Here is a 24,473-nt window from a genome sequence, read left to right on the forward strand (position 1 = left end):
GATGGAGCAAGCAGACGTCTTAACTCAATCTCACATGTCAGAGTCACCTGTGGTTGTACGCCATGAAAAAAGTATGGACTGACATCAACCCCCATCAAGCCACAACTTTGTAATTATATCTGTCATATACAATATCTCAGAAGCCACTTTTCAGCTCTGAAACATAAAGGACCATACCAGTGTTTTGTTTGTGTGGTATTTTTAGACCTTTCTAGGCAGCAATTGGCTTCAGCGCTTAAAGCAATAGTTTGACAGTTTGGTAAATATGCTGTTTTATTTTCTTGCTGAGAGTTGAAAGAGAAGATTGACACCACTCGCGTGCCTGTACTGTATGCTAATTAAACAACTGGTTAGCTTAGCTTAGCATAATGGACTGTGGGAAACTGCTTGGCTGTCTCTGTCTGAGGAAAACAAAATCTTCCTACCACCACCTCTAAAACTCAGTTATTAACGCATAACGGTAAAAAGTGATGACAGGGCTTCAAACAGACCAAGGCTACCTGTTTTCCCCTGTTTCTAGTCTTTCTGTTAAGCTAAGCTAACTGTCTCCTGGCTTTGTCGTCACAGACAGAACAGTGGTTTCAATCTATTGCTTTAAACTGCATTACCAGACCCGATGTTAACTGTGGTGGATTACACAAGATACAAGCAAGTTTCAACAGTCTGCTAATGCAGCAGATTTCTGTTCTAGAGCTAAATGAATGGAAGTCAACGACTGTCTGAAATGGCTGGAAAATCACGTCTGAAATCTCAAACAGGGGTTTTTACCAAACTGCCTGTGATGTGGTGTGTTTAATTTGCAGAACCACTGGTATGTTCCATTTTATCAAGTGTCTCTGTCAGTTTAATGCAAAAAAAATGGTGTTCTTAAAACAATTGACAAAATCAAATGAGAATCAATTTGTTTGAATAATTTTCTACAAATGAGCTTCAGTGTTTTGACACAGGATTCAAACGATTTCTACAAAACTGTTCTGACAGGCTGATTTGTTAGGAACAAGTTGAAAATTTCCCACCTCAGTGGGAGATTTTTCACTTTTTTTCCAAAAATGAGACATTTGGGACGGAATAAAAGACGAGGAGTACTAGATAAAATGCAGATTTTCACTGTGCGGATCTCACTGCTCAGTTGTAGCATTTTAAAATTCTCACCAAATGGGCCTGTTTGGATTTCCTTAGAACTTGGAGGAGTGATGTATCTCACTCCAGCATTGATCATTTGTTCACTCGCGCCATGTGTTCATCATCAGTATCTCAGACATCTCTGATTTGATTTTAATTCTGACAAAACTTGAGGAAAATGATTTCACGGCTGCATTCCAGTATTCAGAATTACCTTGATTGGCCCATTGGGGAACTACAATTACAGCTCAAAACAAGGTGCCATATTTGTTACTGATTGGCCCAGACGGGGTCTTCATCATTCGTGGGGGATGACATGCTTTTTGTTACCTTGTCAAACTGTGTTTTGAAAGACATCCCTCCCCAGGACTCAGGACTATGAAGTCACTCTTAGCTGGTAAAAATTCTCTCTCTTGAGCTTAAGAGATTACAGTAGACATGAGTAGGATTTTTTCTTAACACATTACTTTAGCATACACTGATTCTTTCCAGGCCACTGCTGGGAGTTCCTACACAGTCTGGTGGGGTTGTCAGATTTTATTTCATGGCCAACCTCAGGGACCTTAAACATTTATCCTGCTCCAGGGAGAGAAGTCTGACGCTGACTCCTGACCAGACAGAGGATAACATAAGCAGAGGGAGTACAGGCAGGTTACTGTAGGTGAAAAGAAAATAAGGCGCTCATCTGATGACTGTACTTTGGTCTTTGGCCAAAATCAAACTGAAAAGGAAAGCAGAACTCGTAATCACTCACATCTCTTAGAGAAAAATGACATCTGGTATTGTATTGCTTCTCTTCTCATTGTTCCCAAATTTTATCATGCCTCTGTGCAGGCGACAGCGAAGGCTTGGGGGCATTATGCTTTTGGTTTGTCCGTCCATCACATTCTCGTTAACACGATAACTCAGTAAGGAATCTCTTTAAATTTGGTACAAACTTTCACTTGGACTCATGATTGGTTTGTTGGTTTGTAGCCGTATGCCAATTTGGTAGTTGATTTGTAGATGTATTCTGATTGGTTAGTTTGTTTGTGGCTGTATTCTGATTGGCTGGTTTGGAGCTCTGTTCTGATTGGTTGGTTTGTAGCTTTTTTTCTGGTTGGTTAAATTTGTAGCTCTATTCTGATTAGTTGATTTGTCTCCGGTGTGACAGTCGTGTGCTTTGTACACCTGCCATCCACCCCAACCACCTCCTGCTGACTCCACTGCCATTAATAAATGCACAACTTCATTCATTCAAAAAAAGACATTGCCTCTCAATGTAGTCCAGCCAGTAATTATGTTGCCACCACAACGTAATTGGAAACATAATGGTATAGGAACATAATTTCTAGGAGACTGGGTTGCATGCCCATGAATCTCATCGCAACTATAGTGACTGTACTGTTTATCTTGCTTATGATTTTAATTTTTTAATATTGTATTACACTTGGAAAAGTACAGCATTTTGTTATTTTTGCTTATCCATCATCACATTCTTGCTTCTATTATTTGGATGTGTAGCAGGGCTGTAAAACTAAAACCTAAACAGAGCCATAAAACGCTGAAAACTAGACTTTTAAATGCAGCTTCTCATTTTGTTTCTTCTTTGTCGTTTTTCTGCAGAGTCCTGGGTCCTGCGTTGACTTTTAGAGTTGGCACCAACTCCAGAAACGTGACCACTGCAGATCTGGTTCAGGTTGCGGGTAAGAGCAGCCTATATTTTTTCTCATCTCACTTGATGAGCCTGCTGACAACCTTCATCGTGATTCATCTCGTTTTTACTAGCCAGACCGCTCTGTCACTGTCTGTGCTTCAGTAAATGAGAACACAGATTAGTCTCTCCAGATACAGTAGATAGGCCGGTGTTCATCTTGTTCAGACAAACCCCTGTCCCAAAGAAGATTATCAACAGTGTGCAATGACAGACGACCATCAATTACTGAGATGATGAGCCTAGTGTGCACACTTCTCCTGTTTACGCACACACTCATATACAGTACACAGGACAGTTTATTTGGTCCTCTATTATGTCCAACAGGCTGACAGGTTGAAACAGGTTTGCACCAGCCAATCAGTTAGAGTGTATACTCATCAGTGTGTGTGTGTGTGTGTGTGTGTGTGTCTGCATGTATGCACTTGTTTGATGTAGACTGATGGAGAGCTGTCACCCGCAGAAAGGAGGTTGTCAGTATGCACTGCCTCCGCTCTCCTGTTCATTGTCTACGCTCGGATCAGCCAGACGTTGGTGCTGATGTGTGTTGGATGTGTGTCGATGTCCTTGCTTTGGTCGGAAATGACTTTGAGAAGCACAGCAATACTCCCAACAGTCAATATCATCCAATATCACCCGACTGGAATCAACATGGTGGTGTTGTTATTGGCTGAAAATGACATTTTTTGCCACCAACTCGTTTCCTATTAGGGATGTGCCGGATGACGGCTGATGATACAGATTTACCGCAAGAAAGGTTGGGCCGGGGGTTGAGCTTCGGTCTGCTGGGTTTGAGGGTGGGTTTGTGCAAGTGTGTGAGTTTTTGTGCATGTCTGCCAGTGTGCATTTGCACTTAACCCTCGCTGTCATCCCACTTTTCAAAATGATCAAATGAGCAAATATTGTAGGCACGTTATGCATGAGGTGTAATGATTACACTGTATCATATCTATTTTCGCTTTCTTTTCCATCCCCTTTTCTACTTCCTCATCTCCTTTTTTCCCCCTCCTCTCTTGTATCTGACTTTGATGAGGTGGTGTGTGGCGAGAGCTAATGACAGGCGTGAGCAGGGCTGAAATGTCAGACCAAATGTTAAGTCAACATGATCATCAGCCTGACCCATGTTGATGAATTATGAATACAGCCCACCTGAATAGTGATTTTTGAAAGCAGACTGAAAGAGCTTATCGAACTACATAAGGTTTGGCTAAATCGCTCGTTAATCCCAACTCAGCTCTGAAATGTGTTAAGAATGTAGAAATGGCGTTTGGAGATAGCAGAGTGGTTAAATCCTAAGTCTTTGGAGCTACATGTGTGCCCCCATTGACCTCAGATCAAATCTGACCAGAGCTTTATCTCCTGTGCACCCCTCCTACCTACCTTGTTGCTCCCCTCTATTTCCACCACAGTGTGAGGGGAAGTGGACTTCCCACTCTCCTCCTGATATGAAAAACAATGGGAAGTGAAAGCAGAAAACTATTCTTTAGTGTTTCAAATCCTTTTTCTAGCTCTGTTCCAGCTCCAAAATATGCATGCACGACATTGAGTTCAATACGATATGGCAATGGCATGGTGATTTCAAAGTGGTTACCAGGTTGTGGAGCAACAGCATGGTTTAAGTGGAATCCGAAAATCAAACTGACACCCACATGCAGTGGCCACCTGGGTAATCCTGGCTGACCTTTGCCTTATGTGTGACTGTGCATAAATGACGTGGCCTCCTAATGAACTCATCAAAACCCCCGCTGTATTCTGTGCTCAACCTGCTGCTGAGAGCCTGCACGGCGTGTTTTATGGCAGTCATGAAAGTAGAAAACCAAAAAGTGTCGAACGCTATGGAAAATTCAGGAAACACATTCCTCTTTAAAATTGATTAATAACCAATAAAACAGGTATAATCAGTCGTTTATCATCAACATGTGAATGCACCGAGAACCATGTTTTAAATGTACTCAAATTGTACTTTATACATCTTTTCTATTTATCATTTAAGTTCAAGGTAGGGTTGCAACTCATAATTATTTTCACTACTGATTATTCTGTTGACAATATTTAGATGAATAGTTCAATAAAATATCAGAAAGTGTCACACTTTTTCAGCCCAAGGTGAAATTTCAAATGTTGGTTTTTAGTCCAACCAATAGTCCTAAAGAAAGTCATTTAAAAGATATAAAACATATATTTGATATATTTGAAGACACTTGAAGCAAAATGTGCCAAAGCAAATGTTCAGAAATATTGCTTTATAAAATGATTAAAATGTTTAATTGATTATCAAAATTGCTGTAGATTCATTTTCCTATTGACTAAACAAATGATTGTGTCAGTATTATTCTGGAAATTATATGCTTACTGTTAGAGCTGCAACTAATGATGTAGTGAATTGATTATTTTGTTGATTAGTTGATCCATCGTTAAGTCGGTTAAGCGTAAATATCTTGTTTTGTCTGACCAACAGCCAGGAACCTGAAAATACTCTTATACTCTTAAATAATCTTATAAAACAGACCAGATTTTTGCTGAACTCGTTAATCAATAATCAAAATACTAGTCTCTTAATTTTAGTGTTGACTAAAAACTGATTGTTTCAGCAGTGTTATTATATTTCCATCACTTTTTTTTAACTAAACATTACATTTTTGGTCTACAAAAGTACTATCCCAACTCGTACAGAAAAAAAATGTCGAGAAATAGCGAGCAATGAAAAAGAGCCCAAATCTTCAGATGTGCCCCAAAACCGAAAGTTTAAATTTGTATAAAACATAGAAAAGCAGCAAACCTTCACATTTGAGAAGCTCAAAGTAGAAAATGTTCCTCAATTATGCTTCATAAGTGTCTCAAACAGTTGAGATTGATTGCCAATGTGTGGATAAATGTTCCCGTTGGTTAATCTGCTGATTGTCACTTCACCATTGGAATATGGGTCATTTACCATTAATTGCTGTTGCTAGTTTTTATATTTTATGCTCCATGTACATTCAGATCTAACAACATATGAAGTCTTTACTGGTGCTACCTTGACTGTACTGTCTCAATGAGGTTAATATGGCTCTACTACATTCTGCTGTCCATCTATCTGCACATCAGTTCTATTTGATGTGTTCAATGCGCCATTGAAAAGAATAGACAAAGAGACTCGGTTGAAAGGCATGGACAGTATAGAGGAGATTTGATAACTCCTTGAAAAGCATCTTTTGGGCAGCAGGTTCTTAGCGGCTGTGTGGTGAAAGGCCTGCTGGGAGGTCTGACTGTATTAGTGGAGGTAGAGGCTCTTGTGTTCTGCTCAACTGGAAAACGGCAGGACAAAGACCCACACTGCCTAATCCCTGCTCGGCTGCAAAACAAAAGGGAAAGCTGCTGCTTTATCAAAACTACAAGGCATTCTGTGTGTCCGTGTTTGTGTGCGCGTGTGCGGTTGTGTGCGTGCGTATTTGTATGTGTGATTTTTTTTTCCTTTTTTCTTTTTCCTTTTTTTTTTTTTTTTGCAGCTGTGGTGTTCATACTGTGCCAAGAAAATGATTTATTCAATATTTGATGAAGTGGCAGCCAAGCTGTTAAAACCACTGTTGAAATGTGTTGTTTAGAACTCTACTTTTTTGCCTTCTTGCTTCCTCTCTATCTCAATGTGATTTCTAAACATGTAAATCACCTTCAGTTGGGGGAAATTGGATCTGCCAGAATTGCTTTTGCTCACTGTAAAGCAACATTTTGTAGCTGATGATGGATTTGATCCACTCCCTGCTTCCACTTACATGTTTGTGCACTTCACAGCGAGTGGATGGATTCATGTGTAGGAGGGCTGATTTTCTATAATTATTTGCTGTCGTATTTTCAACTGATGATATAGATGCGTTTTGATGGATCATCTTCCATATTTGCAGCACATTTTGTGTTCTACTACATTCATCATAATTGTATCTTATTTTTGAGTTCTGTGTTCAGTGTATTTCATTGGTCAACAGGTTCTGTGATGTCTGTCTACCAACTGTGGTCAAGGATGTCCAGGTCAAACACCAGGGTGTGTGAGGGGATATATGTGTGTTAAGAGAGGCTGGTAGGTGGTGGGTGGGAGCTGGGTGAGGACACTCCTATTGTCTTGGCTGTCACGGCTGGGTGACCCCGGAGCCCCTCAGAGGCCCCAAAGGCCCCAGAGGCCAGGCCACAGCAATGAGTCCGTGGGCCCCCAGGCCGTGAGAACCCCGGCCCTGGTCAATGAGCGCTGGGAGCCTGGGGACCCTGGGAGCAACTGGCTGGGCCATCTGGAGCAGAGAGCAGAGACCCTGACACACGGCTGTCACCCGAGGGAGACACGCAGAGACGTGAACATAGACAATATCTGCCCCCATGTTTTTGCCTCTGCCCCTGTCTATCTGCCTCTCTCACTCTCTCTCTCTCTCTCGCTCTCACTCTCTCATTCACTTTCACCCATATGTAAGTGACAGCAGAAAGGAGATCAGGGGAGAGTAAGAAGGAAAAAGATGGTGAAAAAAATTCCTGAGTATTTTGGAGGGAAAGACGACTCGTGCGTTTCCATCCACCTGTTTTTATGAGCATTTTCTGTCTGTGCATGAAAAGACCTCAGAATATGGCCAAAAAGTTTTAATCTTGACTGGTTGGCAGTTTCCTCTCCTCATGTTAAAGTGTTTTTTTGGGGAAGACAAAGAATTTCAAATTTCTCCTGATGGTCCAGCCACCACCTTACATGGTGGGGTTTGGGTCAAATCTGTGTGGAACGACGATGAAACTGAAATTAATACACAAAAATTAATACACACCTCTTCTTCTGCTATGGTTTAATGGCACCTGACTGGAGAATTAGCGCCACCAACTGTTTTTCTCAATGCACCCAATACCGACAATTTACGCAACCGTATTCGATTCAAACATGGATTTTTTTTTTCGTTTTGTAGATTTTCTGAAAATTCAGGTAAAATTTGTATAATATTTAGATAGAAACCTGAGAAGTTTGCCTTCAAGCTAAGAGGAGAGACTTTTATACTTTGCGAGCAGATGTGAAATGTACTCCACCCACACTATGTCTGTTGTTTTGTTCTAAAAGCACAAGACAGCCAGCCTAAATATAACTGGGTTTCTTTTCCTTCTTACTCCATTCTTCTCAGTCTGTCTGCCTGATGCTGTGTGTCTGTCTATTCTCTTCTCTGTGGGAAGGCCTGGTACTCTCTCTGATCTGCTTGCAGAAACACAAACACACAAACACACACACACACACACACACACACACACACACACACACACACACACACACACACACACTCCCTCTTTCACACACACCCTTGCGGACAACTCTAAAGTGAAAACATGGTAGCTGTGGCTGCATAATGGTGCTAGCTACCATTTGAGTGGTGAGTGGTAGTCTTTTCCAGCTGAGCAGATTAGCATAGATCTCCCACGCAGACAGAGTTGACCTTCACTCTGGCAAACACTTGTCAAAATGCCAACGATAATTACCTGTTCTCTTTGCAAACAGCACAATGGTTTATCCACCTGCATCTCAGGCATGGAGGACGAATCTGTTGTGCTATTGCCGCCTGTTTTTGGACATACACTGTTTGTAAAGGTAATGTAAGCCGCGGGGATTCCTATGTGACACAGGTGTGTGTCTGGTTCCTGCTTGATATTGTAATATTTACCATTCAGACGATAGCAAGCCGCCAGAGGCTAAAGAAATAAGTGTGAATTAAATTTTCTGAAAGCTGCCACGGCTTTCGGCGTGCTCATGTCCACACACAACATTCATAGAGTTGAAATGAAATTTGTTTTGTCAGCAGGGTTTTTGAACAATCAAGAAATATGTCAAGAAATACAACAGATACAATACAACAGAGCTTGGTGGCGTCTGTGTCGGATGCCTTATTGTCTGCGTGTTCATGCCTTAACATCTGTATCAATGAGCGTAGAGGTCAGAAAACAACCTGAATCCCCACCCCACACCCTCCCACCCTCCCTTCCTCCCTCTCGCTCTCTTTCCCTCTCTCTCTCCCTGGGCACTCTCCTCTCTCCTCATCACTGACTGCCCTCTCTGGTTGAGTGCTTGAATGTGCTCAGTTCGGTGATCAAAGTCTTCCTCAGTCTCTTCTCCTCCATTGCCTCTGGCTCTGTGTGTGTGTGTTTGTGAGTGTGTGAGAAAGTGTGTGTGTGTGTGTGTGTGTGTGTGGGTGGGTGTGTGTGTGTGTGCCATCCAGCTACAAGCTCAGCTCTCAGTCGTCTAAACCGTCAGTCTCACTATCTTCTTTCAGTCTCAGTAGTTCCCTGCCAGGCTCTCTTGCATCATCTTCTTGTCTGCTAGAGGGCAAACACACACACACCCATGTATATATACAGTAGATATATATACTATACATACGCGCACACACACAACATAAACACAATGATGCTTATTGGATATGACTCATCTCACTTTTCTATCTTCTTTAACGTTTATGCATTGTTGATCTCAGAAACTCCCTCCGTCTGTTGCTCCACACATGCATGCGTTTGTGTTTGTGTGTGTGCATTTGCGTCTGCTTGCTGCAGGCTGCTGGATAACATATACGGTGTATGAGTCGCAGTAAACTGCTAAATATTTTGCTTTTGTTTTGGTGGAAACTTTTCCCTCTCTACAAGGGTGTCAGATGTCTTTTTAACTCCAAGGTCACAGTGCTTTGTCTCTTTCGTATTTTTAACTTGTCCTGTCTCTTCTAGAGCCTCCAGGAAGAGAAAATATCCCAAATTGTCAAAGACAGCTATTAAAATGTTCTAACAGGCCATTCTGGCACTTGGCAATCAGTCTAAAACATATAGTTTTTATCCTTCTCCCCGGCCCAGAGAGTGAGCTTTCATCAGCCACTGATTCTTTGTGCTCATCTCACAGAAAAAGGTGTCATGTGGAAATGTTTTCCATTATGTGGAGTCAAGAATGTTCCAACCGATGAGTCTGGCTGTGTCTTACGCTCCTCTTTATCCTGTTTATCCTTGTCAGTCGTGCTCTTTCCCCACTCTTGCTCTTTCTCCATGCTCTCCTGCTCTTCGTTATTCCTCTCTCCTTTGCTTCAGTATTATCCCTGCACCTCAGTGTAGGGTCAGGGCTGCACTGCTCCTGTAAACATATTTACTGTGTCAACATTGCTGTTGCAACGCAGCTGAAGACAGTAACAGGTGCCTGTCAACAGCCGGCCAGATCTCCAGTGCATTAAAGGATCTTTGCTGTAGACGAGGATTAGTGTCGCCTGGCATTGTTTGTTTGCTAATTCCATCTCCAAGGTATTTGTGGAAAATAGGCATGAATAATTGAAAGCGATTTCTAGTGGACGAAACGAAGCTATCAGCGAATGGAGGGAGATTAATGAGTAGGGGGTGAAACGCAACGCAAATTGGAACAACGGTGCAACCTTTCTCAGACGCCCGGAGAGACCCCAAGTTCGTAAACAAAAATTGAATATGCATTGTTTCATTGGGGGGGGCGGGGGGGCATTGAAACGAGAGAGACGTGGATCAAGAAAGAAATGCAGTAATATGTTTGAAAGTGAAGTGTGTCAAAGCATGTTGTTGAGGTATTAAGGTTTTTAAACTGAATCAACATATTGTCTGTCCTGAAATGTGTTTTGATAAAAATCCAACTTTCCGACAAGGTTATGAATACGCTGTACTGGTGTCTTCACTTCTGGTCTAAACCCATAAGTAACACTTTGCCTCTGTTAGAGTTTCTGCTTGTTCTCGAAGGGAAATGACAGCAAAAACAGATATGAAAGCTTACTTTTAACTGTTTTAGAGAGGTGTTGATTCATCTTTATGATCATTTTGGAAACTGCAGTTTGTGGTGCTGTTGAACTGTATTCGATTACACAGAGAGGTGTTCGATGAAAAAAAAATAATAGAAACACCTGCCAGTATAATGCAATGCAGTTCAACAGCACCACAAACTACATCCTCTAAATGATCATAACGTTGAATCAACACCCCTCTAAAACAGTTTCAACAAAAACTGATCATTATAACTTTCATGAAGGTAGGATTTAGTTATGTTGCAGTTCAGTGAGGGAGAGTGCTACCGTATGTGGCAATATTAGATTTTAGCCAGACTAGCAATTTGGCTCAAGGGATCTCAGTGCCGATTGGTCAGCCTGGTGGTCGGTCACTCTACCTCTTTGGTCCTGAAATATGTCAACAACTATTGGATAGATTGGAATGAAACAGTACAGACATTCATGGTCCACAGAAGGTGACTTTTCCTTAGGTTGATATTTGCTGTTTACAAATGTCTCAGCAACTAGTGGATGAAATTTGGCGCAGTCATCCAGTATGTTGCAGTAGGTCACCAGGATCAGGTCAAAGTTTCACTTTGTCCAGTTGTTTAGTTTGTGACCAAATAGTTACAAAACTATGCTCATATCATCAACTGAACTCCGTGTTTAGCTCAATTTAGCAAATGTTAGCATGCTAACACACTAAACTAAGATAGTTACCATGGTAAAAACAGATTCATACAAGCTTAAGATCAATATCTTAGCACTGACTTTATCAGCATGTTAGCATTTAGCTTAAAGTACAGCTGTAGCCTTAATAGCGTCTTGTCCAAAGAAAGTTGCATCAATTTGATGAAGTATCTTGATTTGTTTGGAGTTTAATTGCATTGAATTAGCTAAAACAGCCATTTTATTTATTCACTTTTTCTCAATCCACTGTATCACAATAGATATCAACATTGCAATATATAAATTACATATAACCTAGAAGACGATTTTACATTATACATGTATTGACTTTATTTCTTCTTGCTATTCCTTATTTTGAAGATAATATTTGATCCAATAGTTTGAAGATTTGCAGTCATGCTGAGAGTACATGAAACACTAATGAATATATTATTTGTGTTTTGTTTTTTTTTTTTGTTGGTACAAACAGTTCTTGTTTGCAGGGATTCGTCATTATGCGACACCAAATTTTATAATTGATCTTCTCTGGATTTGTGCCAGAGGGTTGATGATGCGATTTTTATATGGCCAAGGACTTTACCATGATCTAATTTCCAGCTGAGCCTCGCAGGACGGCTGGCAACGACACATTTTCTCACACATGGTGGCAAACTTAATAACAAAATGGCTCACTAGCTTGATGTTTTATGAACTGACAAAATGGCACATTTTGCCACAAAGTCGTAATGATGATTAGTCTCTGAGACAGTCACACATCAGAGTTCTCTTTGTGCATTTTAACAGATTGCACTCAAGTAAAATGACATAGTTGTTCATATCTTTTCAATCGGTTTCTGCAGACCCTGTTTTTGGGACTTTTATGTTTTGTATTCTCTTAGAGGTTTTGTCACTACTTCATAAGCTGCAGGAGCTGAAGGCACACAGTCTGTTGAATACTTGTTCAATGCTGCCGGTTTAAGCACCATGTTGAGCAAAAAAATCCCACCTCCTCTTCAGTCCCGCCACCACCAGCTCTTTCTCATTCCCCATTTGCTTCATCCTGACCCCTCCACCCCTCTTCTCTATATTCCCCCGTCCCTTCATCTTCCATCCCTGTGCCCGCAGTGAACACTACTCCAAGTGAGAGACCACGTGCTGATGGCCCTCATGTCAAGAACAGCCAGTACTCGTACATCGTGTTTGTTGTTTGCAAACAGCTATGTAAATGAGCCTCTTTCCATCTCCTGCAGTGACTCATAATTCAGCAGAACAAAAACAATATAACAATTTGAAACATTTTTAAGGTTTTTGACTCACATAGAAGTTTAGTTTTAGGCTTTATCTTTCTGTTTGTCTGGGTTTGACGATGCCCAAAGTAGTAGCAGGGATGATGATGCTGCTGTGATGCTTTATGCCACCAAGATTAGTCATCTCAAGTCATTTAGTTTCATATTTAGCCTTCAAACTAACATAGTAACAACTTTTCATTCCCACACTAGGAAAAATGTTCTCTGAATTAGGTACTTTCTATAAATGAGTGTCATTTGAGAACAAGACAAACTGACTACAGGTGACTGTATATCAAGAAAGTAATGCTTATGCAAATTTTTGCTGATAATTTGCATAAGTGTAGAACTTGAAAAAATTGCAAAAAAGGTCAATTTTCCATAAACATTTGTGCATTTTTGCTGGGATTTTAATCATTTTTTTGCCAAAAAAAACCTTATGTCATCAGAATAATTTGAAATGTGCTAGAATCAAATCAAGATTCTCCACACAGTGACTTCAGGTGTCTTTGTAGTGCTTTTATTGAACTATCACAACCAAGAAAATGCGCCTGTCAACTCTCTAACTCTCTTGGGCCTGAATAAGACACAATAAATAAAAGAAATGAAGTAAATAAAAGAAAAGAAACAAGTAAGCTGGCTAATGAGAGCAGAGATCCAAAAGAAAAATATACCAAACAGGAAACTGGTATTGATCAGCAAACCTAAAAAACACTGGAGACGCATTAGAGTCATTCTGTGCAACTGGGCAATAAAAAAATTATTTATTCTACTATTAACTTTATCAAAGCGTTATGATGGCATTACACTAGGGCTGCAACTAATGATTATTTTAATTAACAATTAAGATTCAATTTAATGTTTAGTTGACACAAAATGTCAGAGATAACACAGTAAAATCCAGGACTTTTTCTCCTTGTGGGATCATACTACCACCAAATCCATACAGTATATACTATATGTATCATTAACAATAAAATCATCAATAAAATCCCTCCAAATCAAAACATCAAGAAAAACATATATGTAAAAGAATTACATAGAAGTTAACTAAAATAATCTGTTGATTGTTGCCTTGATTTGTCTTGATTTGTTTCTTAAAGCTGAATGTAGAAAATTGATTATATTGCTTGTTTTCTCTGAACACCGCTTCAGAACCTACAGGAAACCTGTTTACACATAATTGAAAGAGCATCAAACCACCCAGCTGAGAGTCTGGTATTTGGGAATGTTTGGCACTTTGTGCATGAAAAATGACTCAGACAATTAATTGGTCGTTGCAATAGTTCAATAATTATTTTTCCTGTTAATCAACTGATAAATCAACTCATCATTTTAGCTCCAAACCACACACAAACTGATGTTTCCATCACAACCTTTCTCAGTCTGCTCTCAACCAGCGGACTCGGGTGACTCGTGTACAGTTGCAGAAAATCTACATACGGCTTAAAAACATATACTCAAGAGATGTATGTAGTTTTTTGTTGGATATGGATGTTAATGGAGTAACGGAACTGCGTGTGTGTATCAAAGAGGCAGCACATGACCCTTTAATTGAAACCACAAAGAGCTGGTACAAAACAAACAGTGATAGCCATACAGTTGCTGCATGATGTAGCCTTTCCAGGTGTACGTGTGTGTTCTTGTTTGTATCTCTATAGTATATCTCTGTCTGAGCTCCCGAGCATGTGTTTGTATGTGTGTGTTTTTTCTCTTAATGGTACATCTGCACTAAATTGGCCCCTCAATACAGTGTGCTCTGCCAATGGTTTTGTGAGCTACAAGTGTAGAGAAACAAAGAGAGCCAGGGAGCTTCAAAGCGGGTGGGTGACATTTCGGGCTTTCCATCTTCAAAGCACTATTTGCTTTTGTAGTTCCTCTTTGAGTATAATTATATATTTTTTTCTAAAGGATTACAGCTGTCTGAAAACATAGTGTAGGATTTGAGGGCCATTTCATAACATTTTCAATAAAGGATGCACAATGAGCCGTCTGTTTTTTATGTCATTATTTTTGAAACATATTTATTCCACTATTATTTGCTATTATGCATAATTTAATACAACTTTTATGCAGCACATAGTACACTACACTCTGTCCTAGTGTTATTCCTTATTGGTAGCTATTGGCAGTGAATTGATCGTTGACCCAACAGAGCCCCCCGGTGAGTGTCTCCAGATGGGGAAGACATGAAATTCACCCTGTCCCCTCATTTTCATTCACCTCTCTTCCTCTTCTCCTTCTCTTCCATCCCCCTCATCCAAGTGCCTCTCTATAATTCATGTCCAGGTGCAGCTCCAGCTTTCTTTGGCACAGGGCTTGAAAGGAAAAAAAAGACAGAGGTTCAATTTTCACTTCTTTTGTGCACCTCTTTATATCTGTTTGTGTGCTCGTGGACCACTTTTGCCCCGTAATGCAGATTTTGGTGTCCCTGTAGTTCAGAATAAGCAGTAATTAAGGCGAGTCATGGACATGACTAACCGCTGGCTCCTGCTTCACGTGGATCTGGATGTTATGATTTACATATAGTCAGAGTTGTTTGTTGTTGCATTTGAGTTTGTACGGCAACCTAACTTGAAGCAGCATGGATTAAAAAAAAAAAACAACAAAAGCTTTATCCCAGAATTTATTCAAAAATCAATAGATAATGTACAATTTTTTGTTTTTTTTCCCCAGGTGTTGGTTTTAAAGCGCAGGGGTTTTTTTTCAGTCGTACAGTCATCATGAGAGGCATGAGAAACATGAATGCCAAGCACAGCTGTATTTACATGCTGATTCTGTGCATCTTGTCATACAAAACACGAGCCCCCCCACTGACTGCAAAGCTGTGAGAGTGACTGAACTCTGCAGGTGGATATCTATATTGCAGCGACATGAGTGCTGAACTCAAGATGATGACTTATTTAAGGGTAAAAGTACAAAGCAAGACAGGTAGCATATTTTCTTTGTGCTATTTTATTTTAAACCCCCTATTTAACGTTCATAAGCAGCATACTGTACATATAGTTAAAGCAAGGACTGAACGATTTGATCTGGGTAAAATATCTAGATTAGAAGAAGAGAGAGACTCGCCACTTTGTTGGTTGTTGTGAAAAGCAGAATCACACAGGCCACTTTCTGTCTTTCGAAACATTGAAATGAAACAATAAAAGTGTTGCTTCCTCTTTCTCAAAGAAACAGTCTTTGGCAGAGTGTTAATAGTATAAACGTTGCTTGCAACGGTTTGACCAACTCACCCATAAAATTAATGTGAATTAGCTATAGCAGAGTAAATATGGACGCCGCGGTCGTCATATCAGCCAGTTTAACACTCATGGTCGCTGACTAAAGTTTTAACTGCATACACCTTGTTGAGACGTTAATTATGTAATTTAAATTGTAGCGCTAATGATGTGAAAATTGCACTCATTCAAGCTGCAACTTTGATATGAAAATGATTAATCATTCAACCTTAATTAGAACGGTGTTACACTGTGTTATCAAGTCTTCATTAACTGTTTATACACCAGATATGAATGTTTCAGAGGAGAAGTTATACCAGTTAAAAAAAATCTTTATTTTCTCTTTGGCTTACAAGTGCTTAGTCAGGTGTTCCTTGACACAGCAGTTTCAATGGCACATTACAGTTCACAGTACTGATCATACTGTGACAAGAAATTCTCCAAACTCTTCTGCTGGGCTGAACCACCAACTCTTTCATCACAAATGTCAATAATCGGTGATTCTGTAAAAATGATAATTATGTTTAATGATCAAATTCATCACATGCCAATGTTTACAAAGATCTAGCTTCCTAAAATATCTGGCTTCAGACTGAGGCACCTTAAACACTTAGTTAAGGTCAGGCCATGCTATATAAAGATGGACATACTACACATGGGATCTTTCAATAAGGATGTAATTCCTGTGAGAAAATTATTATTTTGTTGACTAAAGGTGAAAATATATTTTTGTAAACATGCTCTGTGTGCCCTTGTACATGGTTTCCCACCATGATCTCACTTTCCACATTGTTTCTCGCCCTCTGTATAAATGAGTAGAAGAAGGTAAAGAGATGAATGGACATCATCAGTAGCTGTTGCCATGTAAGAGAAATGTGTGTTTTTACACTTCTACAAAATCGGGGCATCATGACAACTTTCATAGACTTTATTGGACTCAACATCTTATATATTTATGGTTAGGATGTCTTTTTAAAAATTAGTTTAACGAACAGAAGTGAAAATTTGTTAAGTGTTCCTCATCAATTTAACACTGCTTTAGAAATCCTGCTTCATTTTCAGTGTGCACAGTAATTCACTTTTTTTTTCCTTTACCATTATGACCATTAAAATGTGCAATAATGGATTCACCTCATTGCAATTTCAAATAGAAGGAAACAGGGAATAATCATTTCACACATTCACAAATGTCCTTCCCACTGAAGGACCCTAGCTGTACAATCCTGACTGTGTTAGGCTCTATGTGTGTGTGCGCTTGTGTGCTTTTGTTTTTACACATATCTGTGTTTGTGTGTGTAGATGTCTCTCTATGGTTGTGTGGACACGCTCTGGTTTGAAATCATTGTTGTGAGGAGATTTTGGGAAAGTGAGGGTGTTTTGGTCGGTTCTCATAACTTCAAAGGGCTGTTTGATGGCGAAGACTTGGTTTTAGGGTTAGGCATTTATTAATGATGGTTAAGGTTAGGGTAAGGGGCTATGAAATGTGAGTGTCCTCATAACTATAGAAAGACCAGTATCACTCTCTCTCGCGCTCTCTCTCTCACTCACTCTTTCTTTCTTTATCTTTCTTTCTTTCTCTCTCTCTCTTTCTTTCTCTGTGTGTGTGTGTGTGTATTTGAAACAAGTACCAGAGGGATGCATTTCAAAATAGGTCGTCACTAATCCCCCTTAAAAATGAACATTCCCCTGCCGTGCACTCATCTGAAAGAGAAAGAAAGTGTAGAAGGAAGAAAGAAAGAAAAGACAATGAATTATGGATAAGTTTTAAGAGGGATATTGCTCCCTGGCCTCCTCACTGGTTTTTTTTTTCCACTCCTCCCTCCCCCTGTCTTTTTCTCTGCGTCCTCTGCCTCCTCTTAAATCGATCCGGGCTGACTGTCATGGGTCAGTGGCCTGTATGCATCGGGCTGGACTGCTACAGAGGAGCGCTGTGTCTCCCAGGGCTCTCTGTGGAGGTGATAACTCGTTCCTATCTCAAACCTCTCTTTAAGGGACACCCGCTTTCAATTTAACTCCAATATCCACCTCAGATTGACTTGGGATGACACAAAGGAAAGAAATATATATGTATGATCTCCATTTCTTGTGGAGGAAAGTGGGCATGCCTAAATACCTGCAGCTGTATCTTTGCAGAGATATTGTGGATTGTTTTGCATAAAGTCTGCCCTGCAAGGATGTATTTTAATTGTGCTTTTGCTAAACCCTGGTCTCCTTTCTGCCATGCCTGTGAAGTTTTTTGTTCTTGCACAGTAGCATTAAATAATACAGTTTACAATAATAACGGTGGCAGAATCACCACTTGAAATTCTTTGTAAATTTCTTAACAATGGATGCTTGATTTCAGAGAGGTAGACAATAGCAGGCTCCACATTTCTACCTGGCAACGGTTGATTTTGTTGGCTGAGATAACCGTCGCTTGCAGATTATGTCAGCTGTCGTTAGCTAGCTAGTTAAGCTAACATAAGCGTCATGAGCTAGTTGTAAAACACCATTTTCATCAGACTTTTAAATGTTTCCAGCTCATTTCAGACTCATTTTGAAAACAAGAGCCTTGTAAAGTGGGCCTTGAATAGTCATCATGTTATCGTGCTAAAAGACTGAAGCTACAGATACATGTTCCAAGCAGAAGCAGCCCTGTGGCTGTGTAGAACTAGTTAACTCTAATATTATAAGTGTAATATAACCCTATTAACTGATCAGCTCATGTAAGACTAAACTCTGATATATTAGCAGTGTGAACAGGACATTTTTTTAACATAGCCTGTAACATCACAAAATGTGAAATAAATGGCTCCTCGACCTTGGAAGTAACGTTCGGTTACTGCTGTAGGTAAGAAGCCTCCATTTTTGCTCTTGTATTTTTGGTTTTGGAGGTGGTACAACAAAGAAACCACCTTCCAAACTCGATACTGACTATTGCTCTTAACCGCTTCGACGCGTGGAGAAATTCAAAGCTGGACCAAAATCAGTGTAAAATCAGAAACAAAGCAGGTGGTCTGTCTTTCTTGAGAATGTAAATGTTTCTATTCTTATTTCAAATCAGACTGCAGTCTTTGTGTATCACAGTGGTGTGTGTGTGTCTAGCCACAGGCTTCCTCACACTCCAAGTCCAATTACCTGTGTTAAGGCCACATCTGAGACGGGGGATTACAGCATATTATTCTAGCACAAACAACGGTCCCTCTGCCCACTAACCTGCAGGCAGTCAGACGCAGGCAACTGAGGAAGGTGTGAGAGGTGTTACATTAGCACCTGGATGTGCGAACAGCAGACTAGTGACCTTTAACCAGTGACTGATACACTACCTGGAAAACTTGTTCTCCTCCTGTAGATTCTTTCTCTGTCCTCAACTCTTTCGATATCTTTCCGCCCCTGCCTCTCACTTTTTTTTCCCAATCTTTTCTTTTCCGTCTTTCTTTGTCTGATGCCTTTTTTTCTTCCATAAATTGTGCTTTTATTTCATCTTCCATTTTCTCAGCTGTATGTATTTAAGCACTCTCCACAGAACCATAGCCTGTCTCGGTTTTTCTCTCATTTTTTGACAGTTGATACTTTTACCAGAGGATGTTAGTCAAGACGTCGCCTCTTTCTCTTGACTTGTTGTCACCACTTGAAATTTTCTTTGAAAATGTTTGTGATGCAAAATACTCTATTAAACCTCCTCAAGGTACCTCCTGTTCCCCAGACAGGCCCTGAAAATATGTCCTCCATTTCGAAACACCTCCACTAAGATTGATGTGTCACCACAATTCTCAAGCCACAATTTCATATGCGTCTAACCCATTTTTTTACAATTACTTTTTTGTCTTCTGTACCTTCTGTATCATGTAACGACTACCAAGCCTGTACAAATCGCTGTGCCTGAACATCCATGAGACACACGAACGACTTCCTTCAAGTCACCTGCCAGGGGCTCTAATTAGACTGATAAGCAGTGCAACTGGAATCAGCTCTTCCTGGTAATCAGCCCCACGGAGCCCAGACAGACGGCTAAATGAGGAGGAGATGAGCCATGCAGCCCAACAGGTGTCCTTAAAAAGACAGGGAGGTGTGCTTATACAGTCTTGTCTTTCCCTTCTCTAACTACTTGAGAGTTCAGTCACAGGAGAGTTTGGTATATACAGAGAGATTCTGCAGTTATTTAGGAAATTAATACTGGAAAAAAACCTGAAAAAAAAAAAAACAGTATGTCGGCATCTCTGTGGTGTATAGATTTAATCATCATGCTGTGACTCTGAACAGCTGCTGCACTTTTTAAGAGAATTGTTTGAGAAACTCTGCAGTAAGATGATTGATTCAGAGTGGGGGGACTTATACAATGGCAAACACACTAGTCAAACTGTGTATTTTGATTTTCAAATTGTATCCCATCCTGAATACATTTCTTGCTTTTCTCTTTGCAGTTGCAGCTGCTCTGCTTTAGACATATAATAATGATTATCACATTTTGTCCTGAAGCAAAATAGTAATAAAAAAAGAGCCCAGTGACACATCAGGCAGGCTGAATGCAAAATGATATCAGAGCTAATAAAATCTCTGAAGGGAAATGTCATATTTCTCATTTTGACACCTGCGTGAGACTGTTGTGTTACACTTTCATTTTACACCCACCACTCCCAGCTGTACACAGGAAAGCAACACGGCGAGATTAACACTGCGATCTGAGGAGCAGCCAGGATGCTTCACAGAGACGGAGAGAGGCAGGCAGATAGGACGCAGCTCTGCCTTACTTTATCCACTCTCTAAGGGAAGATGTCCTCTGCCCTAACATCTGTAGATGAGGCTGGAGGGATTGACTTAAACGCCACTGACAGCAAATGTGTTCACTTTGACATTAACCTTCTCCAGCTGAAAGCATCTTGAATACCTCAGTGAAAAAAAGAACCTTGTAAATTTATTCTGGATGCTCAGACAGTGCATTAGACGGAGCAGGGCGCCTGAACAGGGACAAAACAGAAGCTTTGCTATAAATGCATCCTTTAAGTGAATTTTTATACTATTCTGATGAATACACACTCTGTCAGGACCACATTAGTAGCTCAGCGAATTGCAGGAATGATTTAGGATCCATTTTGGTTTGTTGTTTTAGATTGTGTCAGAAAATGGTGGCGTCCCTCTGATTCATACTGTCACATCTATTCATTGAGAGTGCACTCCTTTATTTTGAAATAAAAAGGAGAAGAAAACACCACAATTAGTTGACCAACAGAAAATTCACCGGCAACTATCAAGTCATTTTTCAAGCAAAAATGCCAAACGTGCTCTGGCTCCAGTTTGGCAGTCAGTTTGCTGTTTATCTGTGGTTTATGTGATAGTAAAGCAAATGTGTTTAGGTTTTAACATTCAGTGCTTCGTGATTGGCATTTATCACTATTACATTTTATAGACAAAATAATTAATGAATGCCCAAAGAAAATAACTGTCAGATTCATTGATGATGCAAATAACGATTAGTTGCAGCCCTAATTTCAAATATCAACATTAATGACAGTGGTAGACCCATTTTTTTTGGTTCATAGAAATGTTTGTGCTGATTTCAAGGCCACTAGAACAGCATGTGTCTTCTGATCTCATGCCCTTATTAATTTATATTTATAAGTAAATCTGTTTAATTATCTGATACCGCTATATGGTTAAGGTTTAGACATAAAAACATAAAAGCTTAGCTCCTGTCATAATTACTAAGCTACCAGAGGTGACCTAACAATAAAACCTAACTATGGATCGTAATAAGCTGCTTGCACAGATGAGCTATGGGCTTGTTTCTTTCAGGACAGTGGCAAAAATACTTTATCTGTACATGTTCTCCGTGTTTACTATAGATTGTTTGATGATAGATCCTGTTTACAGATCAAATCCCCTCGATTACTGTCAGAACCCAACCTACCCCCCTCACCACACCCCACCCCCACTTACTCCACCACCATCTCTCATCCTCTCCCTCATATTCCTGACTTGAGTGATGGCGTTTATGATTACTAATGACAGTCGGAACAAATCTACGGTAATGAGGTCACATTGGGTTCCTCTTTTTTTTTTTTTTTTTTCCTTTCTCTGAAATCACCCTTCACAGCACCGTACCATCAACCTGTTTCTGAGACTCAGACTGGGATCTGGTTCCGAGCTCCAGTGAACCAGCATGACACAGATCAATTCCCCCACCGGGAAGACCTCCCTGCAGCCAAAATGGACACCCTGTACTTCTGAGCATGTGTTTTTTTTTTTGTTTTTTTTTTCCTGGTATCCAAGATTTATTATCTCTTGACTCACTGGAGCTCATATCCTGTCCTCCTGTTAATGCTGCCTGCTACGTTTCCAAACTCTGCCTTATAACAGCTTTAGCATGTTTATTGATTTATTTAGGTTTTCTAGTGGGTGCATTTGCAGACTTCTTAGCTGTCTTATCTATGATAATGCAATTATCTATAACAGAAGACATATGTGTGTATGCATGCATGAGCAGTCACATCCACGTAATGATGTGTGTGTCTCCTGGCTTGAGCAGGATGTCTGCACCAACACATCATTACGATTCGTCCGAGCCATTAGCTTGCAGAGAGTGAACTGTGGATGAAAAGCACAACAGCGCGTGTGTGTATTTACGAGTGTGTGTGTGTGTGTGTGTGTGTGTGTCTGTCTGTGAATATGTACAAAATGTGTACTTGTGAGGTGTGCAGTGTGCCCTCCTGTGCGTCAGCATGCACACTCAGTATGTGTGTGCTCAGCGATGTGGTTAGTAATGTGGAGACCTGCAGGAGATGGTCCGTGGAGAGAGCCTGCAGGATAATTGCTGCCACAGTGACAGGTAGGGCTGCCTCTGTCAGAGTTCCCTCAGTGGGGAAACAGAGGAAGAGTGCGTGAGTGTGTGTGTGTGTGTGTGTGTGTGTAGCTCTGTGTCAGCTTCACCATCCCTTCTTCCAATAAGCATTTCCCAAGTAGGCTGCCTTCAGACAGTGGCAGACTTCCAGATGTTTTCATCTCGTACACACACATCCAGGGAAAGAAATGGAACATCTTTTACAGAGGGCAACGTTTTTTAATCAGATGAATATAAATTTACCCAAGAAAAGACCTCTGAGTAATGTTTTTCATCTAGATTAGAGAACAGAATAGAGTAAGATGTACACACTGAGATACTGTGAAGCTCCCTGGATGTGTAAAGACTTCCCACTTGTTGAAGTTTCCCTGAAGACTGCAGTAAACAGTTTATATGCAGCGTCTTTCTGACAGCAAGGCTGTCGGCTTGTGTTATTGGAAAAGGTCATCCAAAGACCCAGCAGCATGGCTGTGCAGCATGCTGGACTTCTGATGGCCATGATTGTTTCAGATGTGCATTGTTCAACTCATCACTCACTGTAATCCGCAGGCCTATCCATTCTTTTAGAGCGATTGTCAGATGTGATTTACGTCGCATATGTCACACATCTGCAGATTGTCATCTTTGAAAGGGAGCGTAAACGATGTAAACGTGTCCCGGTGAGAATGCAGAGTGACATCGGTGGGGTTTCTCCCACATCTGGCGGTGCCTGCCATCCAAGTCATTTGCCAGTGCTGCTTCTGTTCCCCCGATCTCCTGCAGTCCGTGAAGAATTGGTGTCAGCACCTATCAAAGGCAAAATGCCCATTCTACACAGAGTGTCAGAGCAGCCACAATCTATTAATCAACCAGTAGGCAAAGAAACACATATTATGCGTGTGTCTGTTGCTGTGTTTGTATGCGTCTGCGTGCACTTTTTCATCTGCACATGTGCAGCAGAGACAAAGACTCATCCAGGTGTATTATTTAGCCATTTTTGAAAAGGCTCTCTAATAAGGCAGGATGCAATTAAAAAATGTGGGTTCTGTTTGAAAGAGGAAGGGACCTGTAACGTGTTTGATACCAAAGGCTGCGGCAAGGTCTGCAGCGGACACAAGGTGCATGCTGATTGCATGACTACAGCCATTAGAGGAGCTGAAACCAGGCAGCAGACTTCATTTCCTATCCCCTGATTCCACAGTGTTGTCTTTCAACATGAACTATAATGTGGCAACTACACTTTGACATCTTAAAGGAAACATTTTGCTTTTGTGATATTTATTTTTTTATATATTTCGCAGCAGAGTATAAGGGCTGTATTCAGTTAGATAGCAAATGTTTGTGGTGTGTTGATTTAGGCTGAATAACAGCAGTTGGTTTTTGGGGAGCACTGTTGGCTTATCCACAGGAAGCGATCCATCAGGGTGAATAAACAGTGAGCCAGCCAGGAGCCCCTGCTGTTAACAGCATGGTCCTACCATGTGACAGACATGGTGGTATATGATTGGCATTGCTGATTGGACATTAGTGTGCAGTGCTGTAATGCTATCGTCATGTTGGTTTTACTGGGAGAGAGAAGAAGCTTGTTTTCGGTTCAGTTGAATTATTTGGCCCAAATCAATTTACTGTTTACTTTATATGAGCAGTTTTTATAACTGTTTACTGTTATATATACTATTAAACTATATATTAAATTAAATTGTGTCTAATCATATTAGATTTCCACAAAGGCATTATTGTTAGCTACCAGTGTTAAAGAGTGAGTTGATCAACAGCCATAGTGCCATTACAAGATACATTAATCAGTGCAGACATGAATAGTCGATTGACAGAAAATTAATGAACGACAATTCTGCTGAATGATTAATCTTGTAAAGGTCTTTCATCAAGGAAAGATGCCAAATATTGACTTATTCCAGCTTCTTAAATTTGAGGAACTGTTGC

General features: G+C 40.4%; 1 protein-coding gene across 1 annotated transcript in view; it reads left to right on the top strand.

The window, feature by feature from the left end:
- The window catches only part of ptprn2 (protein tyrosine phosphatase receptor type N2), a 123,642-nt gene that overhangs the window by 42,406 nt on the left and 56,763 nt on the right, over positions 1-24,473 (top strand). The window contains exon 10 of the mRNA XM_071484999.1: positions 2,728-2,807. Within this exon, the coding sequence (XP_071341100.1) occupies positions 2,728-2,807 (80 nt within the window). The remainder of the gene's footprint in view (positions 1-2,727; positions 2,808-24,473) is intronic.

This window comes from Trachinotus anak, unplaced genomic scaffold (genome assembly GCF_046630095.1).
Source record: "Trachinotus anak isolate AG129_WGS33_773 ecotype Australia unplaced genomic scaffold, CSIRO_AGI_Tana_v1 ptg000009l, whole genome shotgun sequence".
NCBI lineage: Eukaryota > Metazoa > Chordata > Actinopteri > Carangiformes > Carangidae > Trachinotus > Trachinotus anak.